Below are 24181 nucleotides of genomic sequence, written 5' to 3'. Positions count from 1 at the left end.
TTTCTTTTATCTTAATGAATTAGATTTATCTTAATGAATTAGTTTTTTTCCCCCAAGAATAAACAATAAAAAAGCTAATTTAATAATTCATCAGGGACATCACTGCTGTCCGAAATATCACTATCATCAAATAGAATGTCGTATTCCAAGCCATCTAACACGTTAGAGGTCCCACATTTTTTAAACGCTTTGACGACAATTTACAGTCTTAACGCGGTTCCACTCGCACACCTGACCAATGGATGGCTTTTTCAAATGACCCGATTTTGTTAGATCATGGTCTTTGCTCCTCATCCACTGATTCCATTCCTCTTTCATAAACAATTTAAAGAGTTTGTTGATGGATACATCCAAAGGCTGAAGTTGGCAAGTTAATCCACTGGGGATTACTGCAATTTTCGACCTCACTATCTTTAGCCTTTCTTTAGTAGCCGTAGTTAGGTGAGCGAGAAACTGGTTCCACACAAGTAGGGATGTTTTTTTCAGAAGGCCGTGACCAGACCTTATCCAACCACTGTTTCATTCCATCCCCATCCATCCATCCTTTTGGATGCACGTGGATAACAATCCCAGGTGGAATTTTGTCTTTTGGTATGGTTTTCCTCTTAAAAATAAGTAGTGGTGGTAATTTAGTCCTATCCGCACAACATGATAGCACTGCAGTGTAGTGGGTTTTCTCATGTCCAGGCGTTTTTATAGTTATGGATTTGGAGCCTTTGATATCCACTGTCCTATTTGATACCACTTCAAACGTTAATGGCACCTCATCTACGTTTCCAGTTTGTCCCATTTCATAGTCAGTCTCTTTTCTTGCATTGATTACGTAGCTATGAAATGCAATGGTTTTGTTTTCATAATCTTCAAGCATCTTTTGAGCGATTCTCGTCTTAGTTCTCATTGAAAGTCCATTTATCTTCATAAATCTGTAGCACCAACTTGACATGCCATGAAAATCATTCAGACCTTGTGCTGCTGTCCTCAACTTCGATTCGTTAATAATAGTCTTTGTTGATATTGACCTGCCCGCATTTCTCTCCTCAACTATCCAATTCTTAATTTCTTCCTCGAGTTCTGGCCACTTTGCTGCAGAACAATACAGGCTACGTTTGATTCTTTTTGCAGGCTTCAACTGGTCCTCTTGCTTCCTCCAATAACTTATCATTTTCTCAGTTGGCAGTGGTCCAAAATATCTCTCAGCAGCCCTGTTGCCATGTTATTTTGCATATCCAAAAGCCTGCGACTTGTAGCCAATGGTGTAAGAACGCTTTTTGTTTTGCAGATGCCATAATATGGGCAGTATTAAACAATTTACAGTGCTAAATAATTTAGTTACATAATTTAAACATAATTTACAGTGCTCCTATCTAGACCAGGTGTTTGAAGTGGCAAAAATCAAACGCTTGCGAACGCATCTTGCTTCTCGTCAAAACATACAATTGGATTTCTGTATTAAAACTCTTCCTATAGGCCAGGGGTGTCAAACTCACATCCAGTGGGACACATACGATCCGCGAAGGAGTCCGATCCGGCCCGATGTATTTTGCCCGTAACCTAAAATGAGTTTAAATTAGTTTGACACCCCTGCTATAGGCATATGAACAACCTAACCTTCGGCCTCCAAGACGCAGGTAATTTTAGGGTAATTTTTCCCCTAAAATCGGGCCTTATTTTAGGGTAAAAAAAATAGCATCTTTGACGCCGGGAAATGCGATAGCGTTATCAATCTGGATAAATTAAAATGATGTATACTTGCAATTAGTATTTTCTACTTTTGCACAACATTCCCCTTGCAATAAAGGCCAACATTTTATTTGCGTTTGTGATTACTCAGTGCCTGCAGGTTAATTCTGTTACACTTGAGGGCACCCACTTGAGTGGAGCATCTTCCTTCAAATAATATTCTACTTTTTTATCTTCTCAACTAAATAGAGAATATCATTCTCCATCTATCAAATTTTTACCTACTCACTTAACCCAGCTATATTCCTGTGATCTTTTTTTTTTTGTCCTTCTTTCAATACGTTCTCTTCCCTACCTTTCCATTTTCATCAAGTTGAGCAACAATACAAGGGGTTTATTCTTCCAAGATTTGACAGAGGCTGTAAATATTTTAGGCCACTGCCCAAATCCTTACGACACCCCACTAGTTATAGCTTGCATTCCATACTCTGCCTTGATTCTATCCATGCTAATATATTACTTTCAATAGTAAGGGCTCATAAAACGCTTTTGGCACTCCCAAAAAGCTATCTTCAACCTCCCCTTTATCCGCTCTCCCAGTAATACCATCAAACAATGTTAATAGATTTCCCTTTAGTAAAACCATGTTGATTTTGTTTCTTTGTATTATGGTTTTCTAAATGTCCTGCTACTACTTCCTAAGTAATGGCTCTCATTACAGTTGTGACACCATCTGGCCTGTAGCTATCTACTTGTCGCCCTTACTAAGCAGGAGATTACATTTTTGGCTTTCCAAATTGCCGACATTTTTCTGGAATCAAGAGAATTTAGAAGATTTTGGACAACCAAAGCACCCACTGCATTTGCAGCCACTTGTTTCTTAAAGACATTAAGACATAAGGAATCCAGTAGACATCAGCTATTCGACTATTTTTCCACAGTCAATCATAGCGATAGTTAGCTGAGAATTGTATAAAAACACTGGAACAATAAATCATCTCCACGATCGCATACTGTGATACAGAAGTAACAATGAGAGGGTTGAATGCTGGACTGCTTTGTCACTGTTATGAAAACCCTTGATTGCAGCTCAGAAGTTCTTTTCATTGCATTTTAGTTCGACTTCAGTTACGTTTAGGTCTAGTGAAAATAGTAGTAGGCCCTTCTCGGTCATGACTGACCATGGGTGATGCATCCTGGTCGGATGCAAGCCTGGGCGATGTCATATGGAAGACAAGCTGTTGCCCATGCAGCACGTCCCCCCCTCTCCACGTCGCTGATCGATCCAAAGGAACAGCAGGGCCGTTACAGATTGGCACCAGCGCCGTCGCATGAGCTGCCAGAGCGAGGTTGTAGACAACGACGAACTGCCTTAGGGGCTCCGACTGGATTTTTTTACTCCTGGAGCTTTTTCCATGACTGGATATGGCCACAAGGCAGTGGAGGTTTTAAATCAGAGTTTTCCTTCTCCTAGATGGACCGCCTTCCCAGGCTGACAAGCCCCATCTGCCCGAATAGGGAATAGTGAGTAGTCTAGTGAAAACCTACTCAAGAAATGTAATATATTTTTCAGGTATTAAAAGACCTCAGCAGATCTGTTATTAAATTCTTAATAAAGTTTTTTTTAAATTATGGGTTAATAATTGGAAAGAAATTGATACTTAAATTTTGGAAACATACATCTATTCCAACTGTTAAAATGTGGATTAGGAATATGACGGACATAGCACGCCTTGAAGAAATGAGACTCCGACTAATAAATAAATATGACCAATTCTTAAAGAGTTGGTCCCCTTTTATTGACTTTTTGGAATCATGTGATGCAGCAGTACCGTAAAGATTACTGATTTCAGGTCAGGTCGTGGGTAGATTTACATCTCCGAATAAAGATTTGAAAATTTCTCTTTTAAGGGTCTTTTGCTCCTATTTCTACTTTCCACTTTTTCTTTTCTTATACACACACTTCACGTTTTTCTATTTTCTACTATCTATTTTTCCTCTTTTTCTCTTCTTCAATTTTTTTTTTCTTTCCCTTCTTCTTGTCTTTCTTATTTTCTTTTCAAAAACATAAAACTAGAGGTTGTATATAGAATGTATAATTACGTTATGACATAGTTGGCACCTAAAATTAGGTCCCACTGTATTGTTTTGTATTGTACTAACTTCTAATAAAATTAAAAAAAATAAAAAATAAAAATTCTTTTGAATAACTCTCAGTTCAACCCACTATAAATTTCAGTCGCACAATTCATTTTATTTACATCATTACTATCCTCCCTCTTCCCACCCCTAAATCCATACTTGTTGAGCAGCTTTAAATCCATACTTATTTAGACTGACATAAGAGAATTAGGTGTGTAAAATGCATATGCACTTGACTGTTTTTAAACCCATTAAGAGCAGACACAAATATCAGCCTTAGAGGGAAATGTAGCTAAGCACAATCTGAAATTTAACAAGCACATTTTCCTGCAGTAGCTAATGTGTAACATTCATGAGCAGATTTCCTTCTGCCTTGTAGTCCAGTGCAATATCAAAAATTGGATCAAAATATTAGCCTAACATGGACCACCAGAATCAAAAGAGCAAAAATCAGACCAAAGATTGTACAATTTTGTTTTGTTTTCTAATTTAACAGAAACCAGTATTAAGCATTCTTTCATTATGTGTGTAACGTATACAATGTACACTCGCAATAATAATTAAGACTTACAGCATGCAAATCTGTAGCCAGCTTTTCCATGGAGGGTTTTAAACTTTCTACAGCCTTCAAGCCATCCTGAAAAAAACTGATTCTAAACAGTTAAACTGGAATACAACATACAACTTAATAAAAACCTCTACCCATAGCAATGTCACTCACTGAACAAAATTAGATTTAAAAAAACAAATGCATCATAAATTCTACTAATAGAATTCAAAGCGTTACATAAAACAGGAAAAAAAATCAAAAACTTACTTGCATTGTGCATGGAAATATTTAATCAGGTTCTGCAGTAAATCAACGCCTTTCTTAATCTTGATCTCATTGACCTTAAGCAAATACTGTGAAAACAATTAATATTTTGAAACTCAAAAATCACTCTCCACTCAACATTTAAGAAAATATCCATTGAAACAACAATATTATTGAGAAGGGCATGAAACTGCAGAATGTGATGTAATTTTTAAGATTACCTACACAATCAACACAACAAAGTAAAAAGTGGTAACAATTCATTCAAAATATTCACAAATAACTTTTCTCGCAAATAAATATCCAGATATTTAATATACTGCACTTCAAACCATGCCAAATCTCAATTTAAATAGCCAATGTAGCATCTACACCAGTCCATATAGTCTACTGCACCCACTGGGATGCGGTAATATACTGGCAAATTTATCCAATGGATGGGGAAATTAAACATTAGCTCAATTACTTCATTAAGTGAACCAAAATATTGAACATTACATGGTTTTACAAAGGCAGCCCCAGATAGATCTCCAACGCATCGGTAGCCTGTGTGCTGACTATCAGGAAAATAAGATTAGAGAAATAACCCAAACAGGCTTCAAGCCAGATTTGACCACATATGATTACAGTTCATCCAGGATCTCAAATAAACTTTGCCAACTGATTCTCATCGTCTGTAATCCCTCACGTATCCAAAAATGAAACCGACCTTAAGTATACTCAGCAATGACAAAATATGAAACAATAAATTCAAATAGTTTGAAGACATATCCAGTCTTCTCAGTCCTAAACTTACAAATGGCCAATGCTTTTTTCCAAAGACTATACGCCATAGTTTCACCATCTCTGGATTAGAGGACAAGCTTTTCAGCATCTCAGAATATTTTATATCATAATGAAAACCACCTCTCATTCTTCTAAATTCATGTAATTAGTAAATATGTGAGGATATTAACCGTACCAATTTTTTTTGCATAGACAATTAACTTCATCCAAGAATGTATCTAGTTAATTTAAATTGCACTGACCCCAGTATTGTCTGCTGCTTGGAACCTCATACTTAAATGAACTCTCATGCAATGACCATTGAATTCTTCAATTTTAAATAACACCCCGCGTCTTCCCTCTCTCTTTCCTGTACCACCTCCTACCCTGGTGCACATTTATTTCTCCCATTATCGCGCCTGCCCCTCTTCCTCTGTCTCTTTCCACCTATATGCCTCAGTCTTGCATTACATTGCACTTCTATAACCATATAACCATATAACAATTACAGCACGGAAACAGGCCATCTCGGCCCTACAAGTCCGTGCCGAACAACTTTTTTTCCCTTAGTCCCACCTGCCTGCACTCATACCATAACCCTCCATTCCCTTCTCATCCATATGCCTATCCAATTTATTTTTAAATGATATCAACGAACCTGCCGACACCACTTCCATTGGAAGCTCATTCCACACCGCTACCACTCTCTGAGTAAAGAAGTTCCCCCTCATATTACCCCTAAACATCTGTCCCTTAATTCTGAAGTCATGTCCTCTTGTTTGAATCTTCTCTATTCTCAAAGGGAACAGCTTGTCCACATCAACTCTGTCTATCCCTCTCATCATTTTAAAGACCTCTATCAAGTCCCCCTTTAACCTTCTGCGCTCCAGAGAATAAAGACCTAACTTATTCAACCTTTCTCTGTAACTTAGTTGTTGAAACCCAGGCAACATTCTAGTAAATCTCCTCTGTACTCTCTCTATTTTGTTGACATCCTTCCTATAATTGGGCGACCAAAATTGTACACCATACTTCGGATTTGGTCTCACCAATGCCTTGTACAATTTTAACATTACATCCCAGCTTCTATACTCGGCTTCTATTCTCTTCTCTCCTTATCCGACAACCTTTTGTCTCCTTTTCATCTCTAGCCTTTGTCCACCCCTGCCAATCAAAACCCGCTCACCAGTATCCACCCATCACTTGCCAGGCTTTATCTCATTCCCATCTCTTTTCCAGCTTTCTCTTCCCCTACTACAATCTGATCCTGAAACACTGCCTATCCATTCCTTCCATAATTGCTGCCTGACCCGCTGAGTTACACCAGCGATTTGTTTTACTCAAGATTTCAGCATCTATAATTCCTAGCATCAACAAGACCAGTATGTATTCTGTCTTCCACAATAAAGATATTTGCAAAATATTTGTTAAATGCCTCGGCCATTATTTAATTGTATATTATAAATTTCTCCTGCTTTTGAGTCTATGGCACCAATACGTGCTTTTGCTGCTCTTTCTTTTTCAAATAGTTTCGAAAACCTCAAGGGCTTAAGAAAATTTCAGGATGCCCCATGCAAGGTCCAACAGGAAATGACAACTGGAAGAAATCTGCAATGTGGTCCAACATTTCTAACTGCTCAAGGAAAAATCAATAAAAGGAGAGAAAAGAAAAGATAAACCCAGTTATTAAGCAGGCCATTCAGAACTACAGTGACTGAATACCTTATACCTGATGCAGCAGTTTTGAATTGTTTCCACAGTTGTAAGGTGGTCAATCAGCAAGTCAAAATAACCAAATAATCCATTTTTAATGACATGGGTTAAGAGATAAGAATTGGCCATGGCAACAGATTTTTCATGGGATCTCTTTCTTCTATCAAGGATTTCCTTTGGTTTATGTTTACATTAAAATATTTTGCAGCCAAAAGTACAGTACAATCTCAGTATCACTTTAAAATGCTGAACTGAAGGTTAACTTCGGATCACATATCTTTCTGATTCAGAAGCATACGTGCCACCACTAAGCTATTGTAGATTTCCAAATTAGTTCTAATTTAGTTTAGTTCATTTCAAAAATGAAACCGCGGAGATCATTAAATTGGCCTCACCCAATCCACATTAAGCAGTGATACATTGGTTTGCATTTTTTCTGTCCATGAATGGATAAACTACTTTGGACATACTGTCCATGGCTACAATTTTGATAATGTGTTTATAGTCAACTTTTATACCGAACATGTAATCAGATATTTGCATGTATGTAAAAAAGAAACATGTTGGAAGTACTCAGCGGATCAAGCAACATCCATGGAGGCAAAGGATTTGGTCGATATTTCAAGACGTGACCTTGCATCAAGTTACAGCATAGAGGAAAGACAACCAGCGTATGGAAGTGAAAGGGAGGATTGAGATAAAGATTAGTAGGTGATTGGTGAAATCAGATTAGAAGTGGGGGATGTTGAACAGATGGAGCTTTATGAGAGATATAACATTATTATAATGTTTAGGCCAAGGATGTTAGGGAGAATTTTTTGCTGGAACTCCTAGCATCTGCAGTTGCTTATGTCTCGACATGCACATACAACCAACCCTCAAATTGAGAAATCTTTTAATCAACGCTTACTTTACCAAATATAAACTCTTGAAAAGCAATGACTAGAAAAAAGAAACATGGGTAGTGATGTTCAACCATGGTTAAACAAATAATTGGTACATCCTGGACATGAGTATTAATTACCTCGCACATCTGTAATTGAAAAAATCTCCGTTCTTTCTCCATTTCCTCAGCGATTTCCGCTCCACTTATTTCTGTTCGGATCATACCATGCTGTTTGGCATGTTCCTTTTTCTCCTTTTCAATTTTTGTACTGCAAATGAAAAATAACAAACATTGTATCAGTCACAAGTTTACAGTTATTCCATTTAAGATCATAAGAAAAGGAGTACACCATACATCCCCTCATGGGTGCTCTGCTATTCCACGGATGATAGTTCATTTGATCTTAGTCTCAACTCTACAGTCCTGTCCGTCTCTGTAACTATTGATTATAGTCCAAAAATGTCTCAGCCTCCAATTGCTTCCTGGGGTGGAAAATTCTGAAAATCCACCAGCTCACAAGTGAAAATATTCCTCTTCTTCACTGTCTTAAATGGGTGGCTGCTAATTATGAACCTACATCCCCTCGTTCTATGTTCCGCAAGGAGGAGAAACATCCTCCTCTACCCTGTTAAGCCTTCACAGAATTTTATAGATTCCTCCTGCTCTCCAGCCACATTTCCTTTCCCAAGTCAAAGTCATAAAACTACTGTATCATGTACATTTTTAAATCTATGGAATGTACAAAGTATTCCAGCATACAATGGAACAATTATTTGCGGGGTATCCTTGTGCCATCATTGTCGACGACATTCTCGTTGCTGGACGCGACATGGCTTGCACATGATGCCAATTTTTAAAAAGTACTGGACCGTGCAAAAACATCCACCTCAAGCTCAACCCTCTGAAGTGCAGATTCCGCGTCAAGGAGGCCCAGAATGTCACCAGTGACGGCCTCAGACCTGACCACTCCAAGATATCAACGAGATGTCAGTTCCCCTGACATGACAAGTTTGCAGAGATTCCCGGGAATGGTTAACTACTTGGGGAAATTCATTCCCAACCTCAGCTAAATATCTGCCCCCCTACGACAACTGACTCACAAGGACACTGCATGGTCTTGGTACCCACAACACCAGAGGGCTTTCGAAATCCTTAAATTACAATTGTCCAGTTCCCCTACCCTCGCTTATATCGATTTAAACCTACCGGTGACACACTTGTGATGCCTCCCAATATGGACTTGGAGATGCTTGCCTCCCAATATGGACTTGGAGATACAAGGACTTAATTTTTGAGACGTCAGTGGTTGTTGAAACAGACCACTGCCCGTTGGTCACCATTCTGAACAAACCCATTCATGCTGCTCCTGCTCGCCTGTAAAGGATGATGATGCAGCTACAGTTTCGAGTTCACCCTCGTCTACAAAAGCGGCAAGGACATGCATCTGGCTGACATGCTATCAAGAGCCCCACAAACTTGCAAACACAAGCCGTCTGAAAATGACCAGTTCACAGTAATGATGGTATTGTACGTATCTGCAGAATGCCTAAGCGACCTGGCAGAGCACACGGCTGCAAATACAACTTTACGGCTGCTGACGTCCGGCGTGGCTGTCCAGATAAACAATATCGCGCTCCACTTCCTATTCGCCCATACAACTCCGCGACGAACTGGTGCTGCAGGACGGTGTCATAATCAAGGGTCACAAAGCAGTCATCCCAGCTGCCCTACAGGGAAAATATTTTGATGACATCCACAGGGGTCACCCTGGCATGGAAGCAACCATACTCCGAGCAAAGAGCATGTTTTTCTGGCCCAGAATGACCGAATTAATGCGCTAGAAATTCGAAATCTTCAAGCCTGCACTATCTGCAACAGCCTGATGCCACACCAACAGAAGCAGCCCCTGCTCTCACAGCCTGTTCCTCCTCTGCCTTGGACCACACTTGCTACCGACATATTCGAGTGGCGTGGCAAACAGTATCTGGTTCTCGTTGACTCGTATTTGGGCTGGTTCGAAATCTACCTGCTCCAAAGCACAACATCCGCTGCAGTAATCCAAAAGCTGGCACGCCATTTTGCCGTACACGGTGCCCCCGCACGCCTCTTATCAGATAACGGCAGTCAGTTCACTAGCCAGTGTTTTAAAAACTTTGCTCAACAATGGGATTTTCGCCATGTCACCAGCAGTCCAGAATTCCCACAATCAAACGGACTTGCAGATCGGGCTGTCCGGAGCACCAAGCAATTGATGGGAGCACTCACACCTTGCTAAATCTGATATCTACCTGGACCTGCTCAACCTGAGAAACATCGCCCATGACCCAATACTAAAGTCTCCTGCCCAAGGCCTGATGTCCCGACAGACCCGTACTGCACTGCCTGTGCCCCAACAACTACTGTAACCACAGGTTCGTTCACTGCTTGTCATCCAGAAACTCCAACTAAAACGCGTTACCCAAAAAGCGATGTTTTGATACGCAACACCATGGTTCCTCAATTGCATGTACTTGTTTTACAAACAGAAAACCTGGACAATATGTTCCATTTCCTGAAAAATAAAATGCCTATTTGTATTGCTTATTTCAGAGTAAAAGTCAGCTGTCCATATATCCCACTTACTTCTGATATAAAAAAAGACTTACACTTTGGTTTCATAGTCCTTCCAGGCTTTATCGAAAGGCTTCTTAAGATCCTATAGATAAAAGCAGTAATATGTTTGAATAAGATTTCTATTTTCTTACAGTGCTTAAATTTTGATTGTTACAAAGTAACAAAAGTCTTGAATTTTGTTTCAACTGGGCATGCAATATTTTCACACTACAAATATCTCAACATATTTGGGATCAGACAAAATAAAGTAAACATTCTGCAAAAAGTAAAATATAACTAACTTGATTGTCTCATTAACTTGAGTTTGAGGTGGTAAAAAAGAAGGTTGTTGAAGGCAGGGCAGTGGATGCAGAGTACATGTATTTTCGTAACGTTTTTGATAGATAGGATGATTCCAATTAGAATGTACAGCATTCCAGATTCAGAACTGGCTTATTCTAGAAAACACTATTCTGACTGAAGGTCTATGACCATTGGAGTTCCTCAGGGATCTGCGTTGGGACCTCTGCTGTTTGTGATATAATGTATATAAATGTAGATAGGCTGGTAAGCAAGTTAGCTGATGACACCAATAGTGGAGGTGTCACAGTGAGAAATGCCGTCAGAAAATACAGCAGGATTATAGATCAGCTGCAGAAATGGGTGGAGAAATGGCATAGAGTTTAACCCAAGCAAGTGTGAGATGTTGCCCATCGGAGGTTGAAAGTAAGGAGTATACAGTTAACGGCAAGACCTTTAATAGCATTGATGTTCGGGGGAATCTAGGAGTCCGAGTTCATAGCTCACTAAAGAGTGTAGCACAAGTAGAGGGGGTGGCAAAGGTGATATATGCTATGCTGGAAATAAAAAGAACAGCAGATGCTGTTTTATACCAAAGATAGGCACAAAATGCTGGAGTAACTCCATCTCTGGAGAAAATAGACAGGTAATGTTTTGGGTAGGGATAATTTTCCACAAGACTCAGGAAATTATGATACACTGTATAGGATTTTGGTAAGTCGTATTTGGAGTATTGCGTGCAATTCTGGATGCCCCATTACAGGAAAGATGTGGAGGCTTTGGAGATGGTGTAGATGAGGTTTACCAGAATGCTGCCTGGATTAGAGGAACTCAGCTACAGGAGCTGTTGGATAGACATGGATTGTTTTCTCAGTAACATCAGTGGTTGATAGAAGTATATAAAAATATGAGGCACCAAGAGAGGGTAGTCAGGGTGAAAATGGCCAACACTAGAGAGCATTGCTGTAAGGTGAGATGGAGAAAGTTTAATAGAGATGTGTGGGACTAGTCTATTTACACAGAGGTAGTGGGGACTGGATTGCATTACATGGTGGAGGCAGATATGATAGTGGTATTTAAGAGACTTTTAGATAGGCACATGGAAGTGCAATAGATAGAAGGTAGACAAAAGTGCTGGAGAAACTCAGTGGGTGCAGCAGCATCTATGGAGCGAAGGAAATAGGCAACGTTTCGGGCCAAAACTCTTCTTCAGGCTGATAGATAGATATGGATGAGATTGTTTTAACCAGGCATCATGCTCGGCACAAACATTGTGGGCCAATAGGCTTGTTCCTGTGCTGTACTGTTCTATACACACTGTTATTCTCAATCAACCAATATATGCATGCAGCACATTCAATTTTCCACAAATTATTTTTAATTACACAAGCAATTTAAGGTTTAAATAACAGTATATAAGTTGCTTCAAGAAAGACAAACTTGAAGAGGTCTTATGGAATCTACAAGGGGATATAAATAGATTGTTGGGGCAAAGATATGGAGCATAATGTAAGGAAATGTTAAATTGACCATTGGTCAGTAAAGATTTAAAAAAATCTAAATAACGATGGATTACAGAGCACTGAGATTCAGTGATATTAGAAGCCTAGCCATAATTTACCCAATGTTAGTTTGTTTGCAGGTACATTAAGTAATTGGAAAAATTAACATTTTGTTATCACTTATTGTTCAAGGAATTAAACATAAAATTGTGTGTAGGGAGGGGAGTGGGGAAAGAGACACTTCCATAGGAAATTTGTGACACCATATCTGGAGAATGGCATACTATGTTTGTCTCCTTATCTAAGCCAGTAAGCAAGAATGCTAATTCAGTTAGAGCTGGTTTACTAAACAAGCAACTGGAATAACTGAAATTTGTCTCAAGAAGAAAGGTTGAACAGGCTAGGTTTGTTTCTTACAGTCGAAGAGAGGTGATGTTCGAAACACAAAATCTCCTAGGATCTTGATAGGATGGATGTGAACAAGATGGTCCATTTAAACTAAAATAAATTAAAATTTTGTGGTAGAAACTAGTAGTCACGGTTTAAAAATAACGAATCACCCACTTAAAATAAGGATGAGTTTTTTCTCTCGGTGGATTTTAAGTCATTGGAATCCCCTTTCTCAAAAGGCAGTGTTTGAATATTCTGAAGGCTGGGATAGACAGCTACTTCTTAACCAAGTGGGTGAAGATACCATGGGTAGATAAGGATGCCGAGTTGAAGTTACACTCACATTATTGATGATCTTATTACATAGTAGACCAAGCTTGAGGGCGATATCTTCTACTAATAAATGTATGCTACAAAAAGCAGTTTCTGGGATGCTTGATGATAGCATTTAGACAAAAATAGCTGCAAAATGCTGATCATTGTCAATTTAAATATTCCACATTTAGCTGTGCCATGTAAAATTTTACACCATTTAACAACTGCCATTTTTGTCTTAATGGCACATTTGCAACTACAATAATTACCCATGAACTACCCTTCACGGACAATTGATAATATAGGGCCGGGTCTATATAATCAATCAAGGATATTAAGGTATTGAAACGTAATTTACAACAAAGCACATCATCAATCCTACAAAATGCCCATTTTAAAACCTGGTTGTTAAATCGGTCAAAGAAATGTGTTACTTTTATTTTTCAATAATCAGGATATATTGCTAAATCATAGTGTTAGATTGTTACTAATTAATCAGTTACAAATAATCCTTCCCACACAAAGACAGAGAAGGCAACCCAATATCATTAATGATTCATTAGACTTTCTATTCAGTTACATTAACATAATGCATTTTAATTAATCAGCTTCATATCTGTGTATATAATTTACGTTAAAAATTCGACCCAATAATTAGTGGGTTGCCGAGAAAATGCTTTATTGCAAATAGAAAAGTTGCATGATTGATCAACCTCTTATGGCCAAGGAAGAAAACCACACAGGAATTCAAACCAATGTGTGCATCAAACTAGGAGTAGGAGTAGGCAACTCGGCCCTATAAAGCCTAACTCTGCAATTCGTCAAGGTCATGATTCATTTTGACCTAGTCCCTACATGCTTTGTTTTTACACGTGTGAAGCCTGTCTAGTCTTTCTTAATTAGGCAACCCGCCCACTTCCACACATTACTTTGGCGAACCTCTGTACCGTTATACCTACAGGCTAACCTTTTACAAATCATGGACAAGAACATGAAGACCTTGGAAAACTGCAAGCTCTGATCATTTAGATAATACGCTTCTTTATTATTTTTCCTGACAAAGTGGATGATCCCACAATTTCCCACATTAATCTATTTGTGAGGCCCATGGGCATAAAATTAAACTATCCACATCTCTTTGCATCCTCGTTTTGATCAACTTTTCTACTTGTTTTTGAATTATCAGCATATTTACCATAGGCAATTACTCCAAATCTTAAAAAAAAAGGTTGAAGCCCCACCACTGATCCCTCTGACACACCAAATGTTACAGCTTATCAACCACAAAAAAAGCAACCATTTATGCCTGATCTCCGTTCCCTGTTTACCATTCATTATTTTATTAGTCAAAACATGATCTCCCATCCATTCAACTTTTTTTTTCCACAATAACCTTTGTCGTGTCAACTTATAAAATGTCTCTGGACATCTCGGAACAGTATTTCCAGCAGTTCACTTTTATTCACATCACATTCCGATTAATAAATAATTCTCTCTCTTTTTTATATATTATACTCCTTGCAACATAAGAGGAAGCCACTTGCCCATTATGTCTATGCTAGATTGATCCCTGGGATGGTGGGACTGTCATGAGGAAAGATTGAAAAGATTAGGCTTGTATTCACTGGAGTTTAGAAGGATGAGGGGATATCTTATAGAAACACATACATTTATAAAAGGACTGGACAAGCTAGATGCAGGAAAAATGTTCCCAATGTTGGGCGAGTCCAGAATCAGAGGCCACAGTCTTAGAATAAAGGGGAGGCCATTTAAGACTGATGTGAGAAAAAACTTTTTCACCCAGAGGGTTGTGAATTTGTGGAATTCCCTGCCACAGAGGGCAGTGGAGGCCAAATCACTGGATGGATTTAAGATAGAACTCTAGGGGCTGGGGATCATGGGGTGAAGGCAGGCACGGGTTATTGATTGGGGACGATCAGCCATGATCACAATGAATGGCGGTGCTGGCTCAAAGGGCCGAATGGCCTCCTCCTGCAACTATTTTCTATGTTTCTATGTTTAGCCATCTAAACAATCCTACCTTCCATTTAGTTTCCCAAAATTATGCTGTCTGATTACTTTTAATTTTTCTATGTTCACTGCTATAATATCGTTAAGGATAGCTTTTAACATTTTCCCTTCTACAGAGATTAATTTTACTGGCCTGTGGTTTCCTGCTTTCAGTCTCCCTTCCATCTTGCTAGTATCCAATCTAATCTAAACATTGGCAAATCTGGCAAATTCTGGAAAGTTAAATCAATGCAACAACCATTTCAATGGCAACTTCTTTTAAGACCCAAGAATGAAATCGGTCATGTTTATACAATTCCTGAGTGACTTGTGCACAATATCCGTTGAGGAATTGAACAAAATACTTGATGGTGAATCTCCCTATTTGCCACAATTCCACAGTTTTCCTTAGAACACTCATTTTGTTAAATCTTTTCGTTGTTCAATATTTATATAAAACTCCTCCCCATCTGATTTATATTTCTGGGGAGATTTGTTGTCTACAATGATTATTCTCCTTCCTTGCCCTCTCCCTGCATCATCTTAAACCTATATCCTCTGGTCACAGACACCACTACCATGGGGCAAAAGTTTTATTCCATTTATCATATCTCACATAATTTTATATATCAAGTCCCCACTCGGCTTTCTATGCTCCAAGGAAAAGAAACCCAGTCTATCAAGTCTCTCCTCATAAATAAAACATTTAATCTCAGGCATAATTGTGGTAAATCTCCTCTGCACCCTCTCCAGTGCAATCACATCCCTCCCATACGTAGTGTGGGGACTAGAACGGCATGCAGTATTTCCAGCTATGGTTGTACTAACATTTTATAAGGTTGAAACAAGACTTCACTGCTTTAACAAAAAGCCATCAAGTTCCAACCCGGAATTTCTCCCATCCATGTTCTTCAGAGGTGCTGCTTGTCCTGCTGAGTTACTCTAGCACTTTGTGTCTTTTTGTGCAAACCAGCATCTGCAGTTCCCTATTTCTACTCATTAGTGGTGCAGATAATTCTGGAGTAGAGTGGTTTGGTACTACAGCTGGAATGCTACCTAGTTGAATAACTAGGTAGAATGCTACCTTTGCTGAATCTAACGCTGTCTGCAGTCTCTATGTCATGTTGAGTGAAACAAAGTAGCTGAGAATGAGCTTCTGCAATGATGGCATCTCAAGAGGAAGCCAAGACAGATCGCCTATTCAGAACTTTTGAATGAACATAAATATGAATTCTTCAGCATTTTATCTAACACTCAAATGATGAATCTATCAGTCTTTGACATTAGGGATGTACATGGAGCTTCCTCCCTCTCTGATTAGCTGTTAACTTGTCTACCACCATTCACAATGGTACAATGGTAGGACTGCAGGGCCTTGATCCCATCCACTAATTGAGAGATGCGCTTGCCGTTCAGCTTACATGAAGTTCAGTATTGCTGCTTCATTATACTGGTATCTTGTCGCACCGATGCTGTACCCAGCAGGCCCTTCTGCACTTCTCACAGAACTGTTTCCTTGAAATGGTGTTCTCTCCGTTGTTATAATGTTAAATATGTTAATAAACATAGAAAACAATGTAGATAGACTCAAAATGCTGGAGTAACACATTGAGACAGGTAGCATCTCTGGAAAGAAGGAATGGGTGACTTCTGGGGTCGAGACCCTTCTTCAGACTGCAATCTGAAAGAGTCTTGATCCAAAACATCACCCATTCCTTCTCTCCAAAGATGCTGCCTGACCCACTGTTTTACTACAGCATTTCGTGTCTTACTTCAGTGTAAGCCAGCATCTGCAGTTCCTTCCTACACATAGAAAACAATGTGTTTTTTTAATTGCAGCTCTCAGTGGGTCAAAGTTATTTACTTTTTCTTGTTGGAAGAAATCCTTAAAAAAAAAAGATTCACGAACTTTGCTGTTTGTCACCACTATATGAACAGTAAAATAATGATGGCTAAACTGCTTTCCTATTTCAGCTCTTTATTTAGCTAGGTGTGAATGTAGAATTGCCAGCCGCAAAGAGTGGTTGAGGTAAAAAGCACAGGAGTATTTCTAGCAAGTTAGTACACAATTTCACTGAATGCCAGAACGCATCTGAGGGAATCTACAGATTATTCCTGTTTCTACGTTACAAAAGGCAAGGTGGAATAACGAAGGAGGTGGCCAACACTGACATGGAAGTTTACAACAATGTAATTGAGAAAATGGTGCAATATCCTTCATATCCAGTGCGAACATTTACCGATTCTGCCAAGATTTTTGATGGTAGTTTCAGTTCAGTTTATTGTCACTTGTGCAGGTACAGGGAAAATCTTTTGTTGCGTGCTAACCAGTCGGCAGAAAGATAATACATGATTACAATGATCCATTTACAGTGTATAGATACATGATAAGGGAATAACGTTTAGTGCAAGGTAAAGCCAGGAAAGTCCGAGCAAGGATAGTCTGAGGGTCATCAAAGAGGCACATAATGTAAAAGTGCAATAGCATGCAGAATATTATTCTGATTTGTTTTAACATTTACTGGCCCACAGATTATTGCTACAACAGTGAAACAAATGATTTTATCCAATAGTTTGTGCAAATCTTCAAAGTGGTATCCATGAGAGTCATTTAAAAATGAAATAAAGTACTATAAACTTACCCCTTTAACTCCTTTTAGGTCTCCTTTTAATAAGCTGTCCAGAGGAAAAGTGATGATATTGTTCATATTCTGAATCTGCATTGTGATAAATAACCAATTTATTTGCTAATTCTGCAATTATTTGCAAATTCTCTAAACAATCTATTTAACAGTGTATGTATGCACATGATACAACGATAGGCGACATCTAACTGTAGAAAGTTACATGGAATTGTGCAGGATAAAGGAAAAGCCGCTGTTGAGCTCCCCCCCCCCCCCCCCCCCGATTTGAAGTACACAACCTTTCCTCACATTTAAAAAAATTGTTCACTGTCTGATTTTTATAATTGTCTACTAATTGAAGTATGCAGCTATAGGCACTAGAAAATGATTTGTAATGATCTTCCATCTTTGGAAGGTTTAGCTAAAAAAATAGCTAAAACAATGATTGAAACCATTAGTTATCTTTCTATGGATTAGTCAGCGTCATTTGGTGCCACTCGGAATATAAATATATCAAAACAGGAATCACTATTTGGCCTCACTGGTGATATTATTTTGAAGTTGAGATTCTTGAGACACTTGAGACTCCTGTTTTTTTTTCAATCAAAGCCACAATCGATTTGATATGGACCTAGGACTATTTTGTAGTAGTTATCTTAAAGACTCTACTATAGTTTCAGTGATCAATACACACATTATATATACACTATTTTATAATTATAAATAAGGAAAACAATTTGCATCACTTAAACTATACACAAGTTTCTTTTGACAAAAATGTATCTGCATAGAGGCACAGGTTTAAAGTCTTACCAGGTTTTTGAAAAGTGCAGTTAACTCTTTAGTAAAGACTGCAAACTTCAAAAAAGCGGAGCCAAGATCAGGATCATCACGGCAGACACAGTTACCACCAAACTTCTCCAATGCCTGCGTGTACTGTTCTTCATTTTCCACATGCCCTGTTGCAAATGGAAAATAGTTCATGAAACACAAATTTCCATTCACAATATGACTACAACCATGACTACATGAGCTAAAGGGAGGAGGTCTGTGGTAGGGTAGGATGAAAATCTGCAAAATAATTTAAGGTCAGCAAAGATTCAGGGGGAGATTAGGTGCAGAGGGTAGGAAGTGATGAAGAAGGCAACGATCAAGGACACCAGTGCCTCTGCTCGTGTGCATTTGTATTGTACGTATTGAGCACACCTTCAGATTTTTAGTTATGTTTGTAGTAATGGAGCACTTTTGGTCCAAAAGATTTTTTCCATTACATGGGAATGACTTGTAAAAGAGAGTAGTCATCAATGTACTAATTTAGTAGTTAATATATCTCTCACATTGAAGTATTTCTGCTAACAAAGCCTACCAATTGGATATTAATGAGGATCACTGATTTAGATGAGGAACATGGAATATAATGAAATGCAAAGATAAATCAATTACATCTGATTGGTAGGTACTTTCACTCATTTGGAAGACTTCCTTGCATTTCTCTTTTATTTCAGATTTCCGCTTATTTGAAAATGAGTTAACAGTTTGGCAAAATAGAGAGAAAAACATCAATCAAAACTTCGTAAAGAAACATATCTAATTAGAAATCTTCTGATTTATTATATTACACCTTTTTAAATGTGTTATTAATTTAAAAGATAGGGCTCAACCTTTCTGAAGAAGGGTCTCGACCCGAAACATCACATATTCCTTCTCTCCATAGATTCTGCCTCACCCGCTGAGTTTCTCGAGCATTTTTGTCTACCTATGACTTTTCCAGCATCTGCAGTTCTTTCTTAAACCTAGAAGATCGCTCATTTTACAACAACCAGTCAAACCAAAATTAAAATAAACTGTTATTGTTTCAGAGACTGAAACAGTAACAAAAGCTAATTGGTAAGCTTTTTCAAATTTCTATTTCGAACTTCCGGAATTCACTGTTCTTTTAATCAATGTGAAACATACTTACAAATCTAAATATGTAATTTTTACAGTCCAAACAGCAACTGGTTCACTGTGTACTCATCATTAGGTATTGTATCATTGTTGGGAGTCTATTTTGCAAATTGATGAATAATCCTACAATCATCGAATGGTTAAGGTACACATGCTAACCCTCGACAGCAATTATAACTGGAATCAAGATATTATTTGCAGAACATGTGAAAAGATAATGCTAAGAATCCATCACACACTAGGCTATTTAGTACATGGATGTGAGGCTACATCTGAAATTATCTGCAATGCCTGGTGAGTTGCTGCTTACATAGGCAAATAACCGAGGTAACGATAAAAAAAAACCCAGAATATTACTGAAGACAGCAAATTTCAACTAACGACAATGTATGGCAAAATATATTAACAAAAAATACACCACATTATACTCAAACTTCAAAGTCTGCTTACATCTACTTATCTCTTTCAATGACCCTGAAATAAATGAATGTCTTCAGTCTGAAGAAGAGTCCTAACCAAAACATCGCCTATCCATTCCCTCAACATATGCCGCATGACCCAGAGTTACTCCAGCACTTTATGGTTTACTCAAGATTCCAGAATCTGCAGTTCCGTGTATCTCCATATTTTAATATTGTTATACTATATAGAATTGTGTTTGTGTTGTTACACAATTATTAAATTTGCATTTTTTAATCTTTAATCGTACTTTTGTGACAGAAAAATAAATTGTATTTCAACTATGTCTAACATTCACCATGCTTCATGCTAATTACTTAAAGTAGATTTAATGTTAGACTACCAGTTGCAACTGTGTGAAAAGGAAAACTGACAGTCAATCCATTTCTCGTGCCAGGCGAGGTTTAAATTAGTCAGAACACAGTGAATTATTTTACTAATCTTCAAATAGTGAAAAATAGATTCTCAATTTTAACATCCAATTCAGGAGGTGGCACATCTAATAATGCAACAATTTCTCAGTGACATACTCCTTCAATACAGATTCTGTGTTCAATTAATTAGAGCAAATGTAGCTTAACTTAAACTTATAACTTAAAATATAGATCCTCGTGATTGAGAGGCAATGGGTATTATGATTGAGCAAAGCCTTACTTTAATTTAAAACAAAATTAATCAATGGGAGATGGAAAATCAGATTTACTGGGTTAACATAGAGTTAAAAATAAAGTTGTGATAAATGTCTACCCCAAAACACAACTATAACACACTCCTTAGTTTCCTGCATAAAACTTTATAGATTTTGGAGTGATATTTTCGAAATATTTACAAAATTATTCAAGATAAGAATGGAACCTAATACTGAAATGATTATATTTGGAGTAATGGAAGATGGGAATAAATTGAACACATCTCAAATTTTATTTTTTAACTATGGTTTAATAATAGCAAAAAAAGTAATACTTACATTTTGGAAAAACACATCTATACCAATGCTTAAAATGTGGATTGCAAGTATGTTGGACACCGCACATCTTGAGGAAATGAGATTCCTCCTAATGGATAAATCAGACCAATTCATAACGAGTTGGTCTCCATTTGTCGTCTTTTTGGAATCATATGGTGCAACACAATTGTAAAAACTAACTGCTTCAGGACTGGACGAGGGTTGGTCAAGATTATAAACAATGATCTCCTTACCCTTTTTTTTTAATGTCGTTCTCTTTTTTGCTATTTTCTTTTTCTCAACTTTCTTCACTCATTCGTCTTTCTTCTTTTTCTTCACACACTATATCTCACGCTTTTCTATCCTTTACTATCTAATTTATTTTTCATATTCTAATCTTTCTTTAATATACCAAAAAAAAATAAGAAGCTGTACATAAAATGTATTATGAAAATATATATTAGGCACTTTGGTGCCATTTGGTTGTACTTACTTCTAATAAAATACCAATTTTTAAAATAAATAAATAAATAAAGTTGAAAACTAGAGAAGATCCAGTAAAATGGAAGATGTCAAGAAGACATTGCTTCAACTGCATTGACGTCGTAAATTAAATATTCCTGGTCATAAAACTTAGTCAACTAAGAAAAAAGATCCGTTCAGTCATACAGAGATACGGCGTGGAAACAGGCCCTTCAGCCCAACTTGCCCACATCGGCCAACATGCCCTCACTACACGAATCCACCTGCACGCAATTGGTCCATATCTCTCCAAACCTGTCCTATCCATGCACCTGTCTGTTTCTTAAACATTGAGATAGCCCCTGCCTCAACTACCTCCTCCGGCAGCTTGTTCCATACACCCACCACCCTTTGTATAAAAAAAGCTACCCCTCGCATTCCTATTAAATCTGTCCCTCGCCTTAAACCTATGTCCTCTGGTGCTCGATTCGCCTATTCTAGGTAAGAGACTGTGCATCTACCCGATCTATTCCTCTCATTATTTTTTTCCCACCTCTATAAGATCTCCCCTCATCCTCCTGTGCTCCAATGAATAGAGTCCAAGCTTACTCAATATCTCCCTATAGCTCAGACCTTCTAGTCCTGGCAACACCCTCGTAAATGTTCTCTGTACCCTTTCCAGCTTAACATCTTTCCTATATCACGGTGCCCAGCACCGAACACAATACTCTAAATGCGGCAACACCAACGTCTTTGACAACTACAACATGACCTCCCAACTTCTATACTCAATACTCTGACTGATGAAGGCCATGTGCCAAAAGCCTTTTTGATCACCCTATCTACCTGCAACTACATCTTCAAGTACCTGCACTCCTAGATCCCCCTGCTCTACAACACTCCCCAGAACCCTACCATTCACAGTGTAGGTCCTGCCCTTGTTAGACTTACCAAAATGCAACACCTCACATTTCACTACACTAAATTCCATCAACCATTCTTCAGCCCACTTGGCCAATTGATCAAGATCCTGCTGCAGTTTTCCAGAACTATCTTCACTATCTGCAAAACCACCCACCTTTGCATCATCAGCAAACTTGCTAATCTTGTCATGTATGTTCTCATCCAATTCATTGGTATAGATGACAAACGATAATGGACCCAGCACCGACCCCCGAGGCACACCACTAGTCACAGGCCTCTAGTCAGAGAAGCAACCTTCCACTATCACCCTCTGTTTCCATCCATGAAGCCAATTTTCTATTAATTCAGCTTTCTCTCCTCGGTGATCGTGTGATCTTACCTTCTGGAGCAGCCCACCTTGCGGAACCTTGTCGAATGTATACAACATCTACAACTCAGCTTTCATCGACCTTTTACCTTTTTGATCACGTCTTTAAAAAACTCAGGTTTAAGTCATGGCCTCTCACGTCCCAACGCATGCTGACTATCCCTAATCAGCTCTTGTCCGTCTAAATGCCTGTATATCCTATCACTCAGAAAACTCTCTAGTAACTTTACGACTACAGATGTTAAGCCCACTGGCCTATAGTTCCCAGCATTTTCCCCTGCAACCCTTCTTGAATAGAGGCACAACATTTGCCACCCAGTTCCAAACAACCAATAATATTAAACCCTCACACGCATGTACTTTAACTCTTTCTGACGCACTTGGCTATTCAGCCAGCTTCATCCTTACAACTTGAACATGAATCAAATTTAAATAATAAAAGATAAAGCTGCATTTCCCAAACACATTGCAATATTTAATTCCTTGACACATTTTCCTTTCTTCGAGTTAGAAAAGCAGGTATGGCAATTAAATAGAGCATGACAAACATGCCTACACATCTTCAACACAGAAGAGACAACCACATGTCATCACAAGTAGCTTTTGCTGAAATCATGGCCATTATTTATGCAGTCTTTTTTAAACTGGCCTGTAGAATGTGTAATTTATGTATAATTTATGTTTATGTGCTGTCTGAGTCCATGTGCCTGTGATGCTTCCACATTCCCAACCTCAATGAGGTGTTACCAGAGGAATTAAACACTACATTCATTGACACCAAATCTAGACCCTTTTAGTATTCACACACCTGACATTAATCCCAGTGTTCACTCCAGAATGCTCACAAGTCTGGTTTAAAAAAAATATGGCTTTAAGGCTTTAAGTCATTTTGTAAGGAACTGAAGAAATTCCACCAATGTTGCCTCCATTAAATTATATAAATCCAGTAACAAAGCAAGTGACCAATCTCAGTGTCCTCTCCCAGGTCAATATCCCAGAACTGGATGCATAATTACTCATCATCTCAGATGGACAAGCCAAGCAGTTTGCATGCAACCAAATTGGATTCCCATATTCTATTCCAGTTCCATCATGCAAAGAAATTACCAGTGGAATGAGGAAATAATTCCAGGACACTCTCAAAGTCTCCAGGCGTAACATTCCCATCTATGAGGGAATCTCTGCCCTTGATTGCATAACCTAAGAACCTTGAGCTTTATTATCAGGTCCAAACAGAAGCACAGCATAAACATCCAAAGGAGTGCATCACCTTCCAAACATTCTTTGTCAGCGGATCTTGACTCTCCTTCATTGGCCACCTCAGGAAACCGAGAACTGGAATA

At 38.4% G+C, this 24181-nt stretch overlaps 1 protein-coding gene across 2 annotated transcripts in view; it reads right to left on the bottom strand.

Moving 5' to 3' along the window:
- Positions 1–24181, bottom strand: part of asap2a (ArfGAP with SH3 domain, ankyrin repeat and PH domain 2a) — a 138298-nt gene that overhangs the window by 57284 nt on the left and 56833 nt on the right. For both annotated transcript variants that reach the window (XM_055635286.1, XM_055635287.1), the window contains 6 exons: positions 18547–18692; positions 17752–17826; positions 10646–10695; positions 8139–8268; positions 4640–4725; positions 4394–4469 (listed from right to left, as the gene is read on the bottom strand). In XM_055635286.1, the coding sequence (XP_055491261.1) occupies positions 4394–4469; positions 4640–4725; positions 8139–8268; positions 10646–10695; positions 17752–17826; positions 18547–18692 (563 nt within the window). The remainder of the gene's footprint in view (positions 1–4393; positions 4470–4639; positions 4726–8138; positions 8269–10645; positions 10696–17751; positions 17827–18546; positions 18693–24181) is intronic.

The sequence above is a fragment of the Leucoraja erinacea genome, chromosome 5 (assembly GCF_028641065.1).
Source record: "Leucoraja erinacea ecotype New England chromosome 5, Leri_hhj_1, whole genome shotgun sequence".
NCBI classification, from domain to species: domain Eukaryota; kingdom Metazoa; phylum Chordata; class Chondrichthyes; order Rajiformes; family Rajidae; genus Leucoraja; species Leucoraja erinaceus.
Note: the sequence above shows the minus strand (reverse complement) of the source record. Positions and strands in the feature narration are given on the sequence as shown.